Consider the following 11,906-nt stretch of genomic DNA (forward strand, 5'->3'; position numbering starts at 1 on the left):
TGCCCCCTACTCACTGGGTTACAGACTGACCGTTGCCCCCTACTCACAGGGTTACAGACTGACCGTTGCCCCCTACCCACTGGGTTACAGACTGACCATTGATCCCTACCCACTGGGTTACAGACTGACCGTTGCCCCCTACTCACAGGGTTACAGACTGACCGTTGCCCCCTACTCACAGGGTTACAGACTGACCGTTGCCCCCTACTCACTGGGTTACAGACTGAGACGCTGGTGTTAAACTGACCAGTCTATAGATGGTCGTTGTGTATTCCCCGTCCTTTATCTGAACCAGAGCCATTTGGATGTGACGGTGCCCGGAATCACCAGCGTCCGGAATAAAAAAGGGTAGAAATGGATTTCCTGTAAAATCCCATCAATTCTCCGGCAAAAAATCAACGGCTCAGAGCCAGCACCTCGGTGATCATGGAAACCAACCGGAAATGAAGGTAGAACCGGAAATACCACACCGGTTACCATGGTGAGTGAACCGGTGTGGCCGCCATCTTTCTTATTGGCATTTTTTATTCTCCACTCCTATGACAATTTGATTGCTGGGCGCCATCTTTACTACTGGCACAGTTTGTGTAACATTTTCCCAACATTCACAGTAAGACACACACATATATATTAAAAAATAATTAGAGACCAACTACTGGAGGTTTATTAACCTGCAGAGCAATGAAAGGATCACTTAAAATTTATCACATGATGACCTAATCAAAACAGAAAGTTACATAAACTGCAAATCAACAATAAATTTCTATTACTGCAAAAGTCATTGAGATGTTAAATTTCTTCAAGAGATTCAGGATTTTTACACATATTTGGAGATTTCATTAATTGTTCAGTTTTTTTCTCCGCAAATTCCGAAAAGCCATTCTCTGTGATGTGATGTACAAAACAATAAAGGGTATGAATTAAAAGTTGGGTTTCCTTGTTTTGATACAAATCTCCAGGGATTGACAGTTCATACCCAGATACAGACCCGGCAACATGAGAGAAAATTCGCAGATGCCCATCTTTAACTGCACATTATTTTGTTAGGACAGACATAGTGTTGACATTACTAAATGATGCAATATGTAAGACATCTGTGTATTGCTGCGTAGCCACACCCACGGTGACTTTCACAGAGTTTTTGAAAGCAAGGATTTAAGGTTCAGCCCCACAGCCGGTTAGCTGTGTGAATGTTCCATTCTAAGTGCCTGAGTGTGCAGGGCTGGGTATGTGAACATCCAGGTCAGCTGTGTGCAAATGCCTAGGTCCTGGTGTGCCCACTGTCCAGCATCTAGATCTGGAGAATCAGAGAAAGCCTGCTTCCACACTGCAGACAATGTGGCCCACTGAAGAGCATCTCACCCCAACCCAGCCATGGCTAATTCAGAGAAGTTCCAACATGTGGAAGGAAGCAGAGAGAATTGGATCAAGTGGAGGTGGTGGAGTCTATATTGAGAGAGGACTTTTACAAGGACTTTTGTGTAGACAAATGATGGAAAATCATCTTTCTGTAGTGGCAATGACGCGAGGAGAAATTATAGACTGATATGTTATGTGGTATCTGAAAGATTTAAGAACTATATTGACATGCTCTTGTATACACGTAAACCCAGAATTCTGCATCACTGCCCTCCTTCTATGCATCTAAGTAACAATGTATTATTCTGCAGCACGTGGGGAGGTCTGAGAAATTCATTTGACATCTTCAGTGATTATGTCCTTAAATGTGATTATTCTAAATGTCAGTGACCACGAGTCACTACATTTTGACAGCAGGTATTTGTGAACACAACTCAAGTATTTAGAAACAAAGTTAATGCTGGATTAGATGGAGAAAAATCAGTAGCCTGTGAAATAGTCTATACAGATGCTTTGACCAGTTTATTATTCATAAAGCACGTTTACCCAGGTGCTCTTACTATGTGAGACAAACAAAGGACTGTAGTTCAAACTTATATTAAAACACTTGCAAGTTAAAGAAATAACTCCTACACAACAAATTTGATTAACTTTTCCCCAAACTAGGCTGACCACCTGAAAAACACATATACCACCTGCTCTGTTGAATATGATTGGGCTGCTGGATTCAATTCACAGAGCTCCATCGATGGGTGCACTCAGGATCTTCTTGGTACGAATGTGGGTCTCTCACAGAGTCTTCGCTGGCTGAGTCTTCGCTGAGGGAATGGCCATCAGGTGTCCCTTTTTATCCCCCTTCCCCGACTTTCTGAGCCCTTCTGGAATGTTCTCCAGCTTCAGCCAATGGGGTCAGAGGGCAGGGGTCACAGCACCCAAAGAAATTAGGCCGGGTCACCTTAGGTACAGCCTTCCCCTTTCCAAGATATAATCACTCCATGGTTCTTAGGGTCTGGCTAAAACTGGGGAATACACAAACAAAATGTCTTTGCTTTCTGCTCTGGCTGAGCACATTCTAATGGGTTTCGGGTCATAACGACTCTTCCATTGTTAAGGTTGACCACTCCTGTGAATGGTCACAAAATTTCACAACAGCAGTAAGTGTCCCACGGATAGACTGAATTGCAGAACTTGTGCAAAGTCCATTTACTGGGAAAGGATGCGTAGAACAAAGGAAGAAGATTGTAAGTGAGTAGTCAGAAGTAGAAGGAACAGAGGTGAATGAGAAAAAACATAAAATAAAGCGTCCACACCCTTGAAGATGAAAATAACAAGCCAAATGGCCTCTTCTGAGCTGTAATCATTTAATGACGGGGTTTCCCAAAGTTGGATCCCAAGTTGGGTCACGATCTGAACTTTTTGTGTTGTGAGTTCGAAAGCATTAAGTATTGCCATGGAGCTCTGACTGAGTTATAACAGCTTTGTCCAATACTCTCAGTTCTCACCCAGTGGCTGCGAAAATGTTCAAGCCTTGGAAGGGTCACATGGGGAAACCATTTGGGAGAAGCAGCGTTCTTTGATTCTATGAAATTTGTGGCCACCTCCTGAATGAACCTGGGCTACCTCAGGAATTGCTCCTGGCTTGGCTGGAGCTAAGAGAAGTTCACATTAGAGAACAATGATGGTTAGACCCTCCCATGCAAGGTCTTTTTCCTCATCCTCTTCCCTCTCTCTTTAAAATCTGCTCCATTTTGTGGGGGAGCAGTGGTGGTGACGGAGTTGCAGGTTCAGTGCCTTTGGATCTGTAACATGACCAACAAATCATAGATCATTCTATGATGATCTATGATTTGTTGGTCATGTTGGAGATCCAGAGGCACTGAACCTGCAACTTCCTCACCTCCCACAACATTGGATTATCAAATCCAGTTGCCTCCCTGAATATTATTACAAGCATGTACTTTCATGATTCATATGTTTTGGAAAGCTTTTGTTTAGGTTTTTAAGATAGTTTGGTCATTGGGATGATTAAATATAAGATAAATGAAAGCTCCCTGACACCTCTAGCCTCGAAACTCTAAGGCCAACAGGCTCTGCCATTCCAGATACCAGACACTGGGACTGAACCTAGACAGAGTGAGAAGGAAAGGAAAAAGAAGGCCAACTGAGGACAAATGGCTGTCATGGGTGACACTTTAATGCAAATACAATATCATGTTCATAAATATACATTAACATTTTATCATAGAATCCCTACAGTGTGGAAACAGGCCCTTCAGCCTAACAAGTCCACTCCAACCCTCAGAGCATCCCACACAGACCCATCCCCCTTTAACCCCCGCTAACCTAGGCATCCCTGAACACTATGGGCAATTTAGCATGGCCAATCCAACTAGCCTGCATATCTTTGGACTGTGGGAGGAAACACACACAGACACAGGGAGAATGTGCAAACTCCACACAGACAGTCACCTGAGAGTGGAATTGAACCCAGGTTCCTGGTGCTGTAAAGCAGCAGTGCTAACCACTGAGCCACAGTGCACATGGAGGGATTCTGTCCACAAAGTGTAGCAGGTTTTCTTGCCCAATTGTCCTAACCTTTCATGAACGATATAACAGCCCACTCATCTGACGCTAGCCTGATTCTCCCACTCGCTATAGGCGGAACGATTTGCTAAATTCTGTGATCCTTGGCGCCAGCATTATTTTTAAAAGGCTGTTCTGAAATCATCAAGTGCTGGCAGCCCAGAGCTGCCCTGCATGGTTCATGACATTTGTACTCAATGTGAAGGCAATGGGAAAATAGTGCCCAGCCATTCAGATGGGAATCTGGAGGTTTCAGTGGACAGGGAGAGTTGCTTCACACTCACTCTATCTCTGCAACAGCATCCACCAAGGGTCACACGACATCTTCTGTCTCTCTTTCTCTCTCTCTTTCTCTCTCTATCTGTCACCGTCCCACGAATCCACCCCACCCCCCCCCCCACCCCAACCACAACCCCCACTCCCGTTCCCCCATCCTTGTCTGGCTTCTGCACAGCTTACTGCCTCACATGGGACACTTCCCCCCCTGTCATGCACAAGCACTTAAAGTCTTGCCACTCACCTTTATCTCAGTCAGTCCATCCTTTTGTCTCATTCCATGGGACAATGGTCCGCAATAGGGTTGAAGGAGACAGGACGTGGGGAGAAGGTGCCCTGAAATTCGTTGCTCATTCCTTACCAAGAGAAGATTTTGGCTCTTGATGACAAGGGCTAGGATTAGTCCTTTGGAGCTGCAGAAAGATCTGTGTCTCTTCAATCATGGAAGAAGCATTACTCTCTCATTGCCCACACTGTGAATGTATTCTTAATATACCCAAACCTCCCGATTATTAATGACACATTCTCTCCTACATGTGCGAGGAGCATTATTACCCTGGTCTGCTGTCAAAAGGGTGCTGCCACAAGACAACCGCTCCTCCTCTGCTGAGGAAGAGAGTATGGATGCCTCAGAGGATGTACCATCAAGGCTGCCTCCTGCAACCTCTAATACCTAGGTACATACGTTAGCTAACTTAGAGTCAAAAGCGCATGCTGATGAGCCCTTCACTGCCATATCTCCACAGCTGATCAAGGAAGAAACACTTGAATTCGAACGACTATTATAATAGCATTACCAGTCTTAGCCTAAAGGTGGAGCATCCATTGGATCAGGTTATAATTGATGTAATTGGGCTTCTACTGAATTCAAATGCATCCAGCTCTACACCTTGTTATCTCAGATTCTCCAGCATCTGCAGTTCCTACTATCTCTGATACAAATATGCACTGGCTTGTATTGACAATTGTACCGACTTACATGGTGCATCCTTGGCAAAGATATATCAGAGAATGCACTTCATGTTGATCTTGAAAGAGAGTTAGTTCCTACTGTTGGTTTGCATGGTATATTGCACGCTGATCTCTGGCTGTGTCTTTATTTCTAATGTCTGTCAAGAGTGGTCAAAAGGCAAAAAGACTACTCGAGAGCACAGCACACCTTATTGTCAGCAGCGTGGTGCAAAGGGAAAAAAAAATGAAGAAAGTTCTGAATAAACTACTTTTGATCCATGGAGCACCGTAATAAAAGGGGTATAAATGGCTTCAAATAATCAACTATAACAGTCAAATGGTACAGTATCTTCTGTAACTGCACGCGACTTATTGTTTGGTACACAGATGAACGCACCTTTTGTGAGCGCTAGTCCAGAAACTGCCATCATTATCAGGGATAGAGTAGCATAGCTACAGCAAATTACTGAAATGATACATCAGATTGAACAGAAACCATTCAGAAACATTGAAGATGGAAATCAATTAATGAAATCAAGCCTCTTCAAACAGGATAACTGATACAAGGGAAAAGGAACTCAGCACAGGGACCATCGAGATTTGAAACCAATACAGATACTAAAACTCCACAGTGATAGGGTAGTCAAGATTGGAGCCAAAGGACCAGGGGAAAAGAAAATGATAACAAAAGAAAGGTGGCAATAGACAATTTAAAACCGTGTCCTGTAAGATCAGAACGCAGTGGATTTACTCAAATCATTTAAGTGTATTCCAATCTGACAGATTCCAGATGTTCAATAAGTTAGGAAAGAATTTGAACAAATGATATGAGGAAAATCAAATTGACAGAAACAAAAAGCAACTAAACATTTTCCAGATAAGGATCAGGAATCAATTGAGATGGGGGAAACAAAATCACCCTGTAGCCAAGAAAAGATGTAGAAAAGGAAAAGAAAGCAGGTAAAGCTACCTCAGGGATGAAATTTCAACATTAGTTTTGGATAGTTCTAGCTTAACTGCTGGTCACAATGACACAATTTCCAGCTGTGGTTTAGCTCTGAGTACAATACTTCAGTGCTCAAACACAAGTGGTATAATCAGCATTGGACGTTTTGAAAGAGATATAAAATCAGGCACTCATAAAGGAGAAAAAGATCACCGAAAGAAGCCCAAGGCATCTTAAAATAGACCAAAACTAGTGTACAAAAGGAATATAATGGAGGAGAAATCTTCAACTATTAATCTTGAAATTATGAAAATTGAAATAACTCCCAGAAGGCCAGTATCCCACCACAAAGTCACCCTTTATTTACACGCGCACAGTACATGACACTGATCCAGCTAGCACAGAGCTGGCTCCGAGTGTGAGCAGAACTCCTGACACTCCTGTTTATATCTGTCAGCCAGGGCTCTCTGGTTGGACCAGGTTAACAAGCCCAATCAGGAAACTCATATTCTATGAGGCTGACCTCATTCAAATCAGTATAAAAATGAGAAGCTGTTTCCCCCCATGAGAGAGTCTAGTACAGGAGCGCATAGACTCAGAATAGAAGAGTGTAATTTTAAGACTGAGATGAGTCTGCAGGGCAGCATGGTGGCTCAGTGGTTAGCACTGCTGCCTCACAGCGCCAGGGACTTGGGTTCAATTCCACCCTCGAGTGACTGTCTGTGTGGAGTTTGCACATTCTCCCTGTGTCTGTGTGGGTTTCTTCTGGGTGCTTCGTCCCACAGTCCAAAGATGTGCAGGTTAAGTGCACTGGCCATGCCAAATAGCCCATAGTGTTCAGGGATGTGTAGGTTAGGTAGGATAGCCATGGGAAATACAGGGTTACAGGGACGGGAGTGTGGGTCTGTGTGAGATGCTCTTCAGAGATTCAGTGTTGACTTGATGTGCCAAATGACCTGCTTCCATGTAGGAATTCTATGAAATGAAGAGGAATTTCTTCTCTCAGACAGCTGTGAGTCTTTGGAACTTGTTGCCACAGAGAGCTGAATCAAGGGTAATGGAGAAAATGCAGGAAAGTGGACATGAGGAATGTTGGATTAACCATGATCCCATTCAATTGTGGAACAGGCTTGAGGGGTTAAACAGCCTACTTTTGTTTGTATTTCTTGTGGTCTTATGGTCTAATCTTAACAAAAGGTAAATACTGCCTGCCAAAAGCTTCACAGATTGATTCAGAGACCATTCATAAACAACTGGGAATCCAAACAGAAGACAAAAATGAGGAATCAAGAAAGCTACATGATTCTCTGAAAAAGTGTATGACAAACTTTATTCTTTCACCTGAAGGTTTACCAAAGGATTTACTTAAATGACAGTGCCATGGGACTTTAATGCACTATTATATAATAACATGACACAAAGCAAAAAAAAAACTGCCTGAGAACAAGAACAGAATGAACATGTAGGAGGTCATTTGAAAGACAAGTAGTCCTAAATGGAATTGAAGGATGGGAACAACATTTGAAACTTTTTTGCTCCTTATACCCCTACATGATCCTCATCAACGGACAAATCGAAATATATACGGATGTGAATATTCACAAGATCATCTCTGGAAAAACATAGATGTCTCACAATCATATGATGTAATGATTTTTCTGTGCAACATAGTATTCTGAAGACAGCATTATAAAATCTTGGAATTCAGATAGGAAATTATAAATAGATTCAATTTTAGGAGCCTATATAAATGTTGATATAACTATAAAAACACATTGGAAACATGACCAAATCAAATGAGAAATGAAATGGAACATCAGCTTTTTAAAAACATTTTACCAAATACAAGTGCATATGATTCCCTCTCTGACACTGTACAATATAATCTACTTTACTATATTGTGTGAGGAAATTAATATGAAGTGGTAAAAATCAGCAAGCTACCGGACAAGAGAGGCAGTGAATATAGGAAAGAAAAGATATTGTGTCTTAATGAAAGGACCATTATGTGAGAATAATATTGACGTGCAAACTGATGCACATCAACTGGACTTAAACAAAACTAAAAGTATTGACCCATTGAGAGTGTCACATACAAAGATTAATCCACTTTATTACCTATGTAAGATACAAGGATGTCATTTGATTAAACAGAAGTTAGATACATTTGTAATAAAAAAAATAGGATAGACATGCTAGATGCTTATACAGCAGATAACATGAATATCAGATAGCCACAGACATGCCCATGAATGTACACGATATTCTAATTATTGAAAAAATTCCTCCCACAGTAAAAGGAGGAGTGTCAGTACCATCAATGCAATTGAAAATTCAAATGAAACAAGAATGGAATTGACACAATGGATCAAGATTTATTGATGACACAAGCCAGTGTAGGTTATGAGTTGTGAGGAGGATGCAAAGAGGTTTAGATAAGTTGACGACATGGACAAATATGTAGTGGATGTAACACAACATGGTTATATGTGAAGTTACATGCTTCAATGTGAAAAGCAGAATGGAAGAATTTTATCTAAGTGGTGATATATTGGGAAGTGTAGATTTACGAAGAGATTTGGGAGCCCTTGTACGTCAATAAGTAACAGGTAGGTGCTGCAAGCAACTGGGAAAACAAATGGTATATCGGCCTTCAGTACAAGAAGATTTGAGTTCAGAAGTAGGGAAGCCTTACGTAAGTAGGTACTGGCGAGACCATAGCTGGAATATTGTGTACGGTTTTGATCTCCTTACCTAAGAGAGGATGTGCTTGTCAGAAAAGTAACGCAGCGAGGTTCACTAGGCTGACACTGGAGATGACAAGGACTGTCCCATGAGGGACATAGTTTGGCTGGATCTGTATTCACATGGAGTTTAGAAAGATGAGAGGAGATATGATTGAAATGTATGACATTATAACATGGTTGGACAGACTAGATGCAGAGTGGACTTTTTCCTCTGGTTGGGGACTGTAGAACCAAGACACACCCAGATGGGGTAGGCTACTTAGGAATGAGATGAGGAATCTTTTCTTCACTCAGTTTAAAAACAGGGATGTTTTGCTGCAGCTGCGTAGGGAGCTGGTGTGGCCACACCTGGAGTACTGTGTACAGTTTTGGTCTCCCTATTTGAGAAAGGATGTACTGGCACTGGAGGGGGTGCAGACGAGGTTCACTAGGTTGATTCCAGAGTTGAGAGGGTTGGATTATGCGGAAAGATTGAGCAGACTGGGACTATACTCATTGGAGTTTGGAAGAATGAGGGGGAATCTTATAGAAACATATAAAATTATGAAAGGAATAGATAAGATAGAAGCAGGGAGGTTGTTTCTACTGGCACGAGAAACTAGAACTAAAGGTCATAGCCTCAAAATAAGGGGGAGCAGATTTCAGACTGAGTTGAGAAGGAACTTCTTCACCCAAAGGGTTGTGAATCTGTGGAATTCCCTGCCCAGTGAAGCAGTTGAGGCTACCTCATTGAATGTTTTTAAGGCAAAGATAGATACATTTTTGAACAGTAGAGGAATGAAAGGTCATGGTGAGTGGGCGTGTAAGTGGATCTGAGTCCACAAAAAGATCAGCCATGATCTTATTGAATGGGGGAACAGGCTTGAAGGGCCAGATGGCCTACTCCTGCTCCTGTTTCTTAGGCTCCTATGTTCAAAAGGTAATGAATCTGTGAAATTCTCTCCCATAGTAGGCCATGGAAACCAAGTCACTGAATATATTCAAGAAAGAGACAGATTAATTTCTTGATATTAAAAGCACTACAGGGTGTGGGCAGAAAGAGGAAATACAGTTTTAGGACAGAGGATCAGCCATGATCATATTGAATGATAGAATTGACAGGCTGAATGGTCTACTCCTGGTCTACTCTATGACTCTGTGTATTATAATTACAAAATCCTTGATTACTCAAACTAAAATTAAGCTTTGTTACACTTTGAACTGGAAAAGCAGCATGGGAACTTATATTCAAAATATCAAAGAAAATGTAAAGGTTACTGAACCTTTAGGAAAACTATCAACGCCTGCCTTAATAAATGAAGTAAAGAGACATAAAACAGCAAATATAACAATAGACATAAAAACATGGAGCTGTCCTTGATTGGGCTTCAGGAAAAACATTGTTATTCTGGATAGAGGTTTATTTTATCCATGTGATGTGAGCATTGCTGGCTGCACTGGCATCTATTGCCATCCCTAGTTGCTCCTGAGAAGGTGGTGGTCAGATGCCTTCTTGAACCGCTGCAGTCCATTTGCCATAGGCAAACCTAAATGCTGTAAGTGACACTGAAAGAACAGTATTATTTTTTCACATCCGGATGGTGAATGACTTGGAGAGGAACTTGGAGGTGGTGGTGTTCCCATATATTTGCTGCCCTTGGCCTTCTAGATGGAACTGGTTGTGGGTTTGGAAGGTGTTGTCTGAGGAGCATCTGCAGTCCCTTTTGTAGATGGTCCACAGTGTCAGCAATTGAAAGAGTGGATGTTTGCGAATGTGATACCAATCAAGCTGTCTGCTTTGTCCTGGATGGTGTCAAGTGTCTTGAGTGTTTGTAAAGCCACACTCATCCAGACAAGTGGGGAATATTCCATCACACTCCTGACTTGTGGATTATAGATGGTGGGCAGGTTTTGGGGAGTCAGCTCTTGCGACTACAATATTTATGTGGCTAGTCCAGTTCAGTTTCTGGTCAACAGCAATCCCCAGGATATTGAGAGCTGGGAATTCAGTGATGGTAACGATAGGATTAGAGTTAGGGGTGATGATTAAATTCTTTCTTTCTGGACATGGTCATTGCCTGGCACTTGTGTGGCAGGAATGTTATCTGCCACTTGTTAGTCCAAGCCTCAATATTGTCCAGGTCTTGCTGCATTTGAATTGCTTCAGTATCTGAGGAATCATGACTGATGCTGAATATTGTGCAGTCTTCAGGGAACAGTCCCACTTCTAACCTTACAATGGACAGAAAGTCATTGATAAAGCAGCTGAAGTAATGAAGTGTACATTCATTCTTTTGAGCCAATTTCCTTTGGAATGGAAGCAGATTTAAACAAGCAGTAACAGTAAAAGCATCATTAATCTTATTAAATCAGAAAATGGTAGATAACAAAATAAGCTGAGGTCATTGAAACATAGAAAAGCGCCAAGTATTATGAGACTCCTTTAGCTTTAAAAGCTAAAATAACTAGCATAAGATTAAAAGGAACTAAAAGAACTGTGGACAAAAATAGAAATCGCTGGAAAAGCTCAGCAGGTCTGGCAGCATCTGTAGAGAGAAATCAGAGTTAATGTTTCGGGTTGAGTGACTCTTCCTCAGAACGGAGCATCCCACCCAGACGCACCCCTATCACTGTAACCCTGCATTTCCCATGGCTAATCCACCTAGCTTGCACATCCCTGGACACTATGGGTAATTTAGTTTCAGTATTCTCATGGGCAGGTACTGCTGCTAAGGGATTACTTGAATTGATTTTTAGTGCTGCAAAATATCTTCTGCCATTGATTATTATGCTAATACTGTCAAAATAAAAAAAATATTGAAATAGAATTACCAGGGACCGGCTTATAGTGAGCAGTAACAGAGTTTGGAAGAGGAGAATGGCCTGTGTGATTTATTGAGAGTGCTGAGAGTAAGGATAGGGATTTCTCCTGTACATAAACTTTACTTAATTCCAGTAAAATTTACAAACGTTTTTAGGCAATAAATCACATTTTATTTAAGTTGAAACCTTTTCTCTTAAGTGCAGTCATGTAAATCATGAATGGAAGAATGCTTGTTGATTTC

General features: G+C 41.7%; 1 protein-coding gene across 1 annotated transcript in view; it reads right to left on the bottom strand.

Moving 5' to 3' along the window:
• flr (fleer) overlaps positions 1–437 on the bottom strand; it is a 60,494-nt gene extending 60,057 nt beyond the window's left edge. Inside the window, exon 1 of the mRNA XM_048609417.1 lies at positions 248–437. Within this exon, the coding sequence (XP_048465374.1) occupies positions 248–301 (54 nt within the window). The 5' untranslated portion in view covers positions 302–437. The remainder of the gene's footprint in view (positions 1–247) is intronic.
• Between the last annotated feature and the right edge of the window lie 11,469 nt (positions 438–11,906).

This window comes from Rhincodon typus, chromosome 21, assembly GCF_021869965.1.
Source record: "Rhincodon typus isolate 14 chromosome 21, sRhiTyp1.1, whole genome shotgun sequence".
Lineage (NCBI taxonomy): Eukaryota > Metazoa > Chordata > Chondrichthyes > Orectolobiformes > Rhincodontidae > Rhincodon > Rhincodon typus.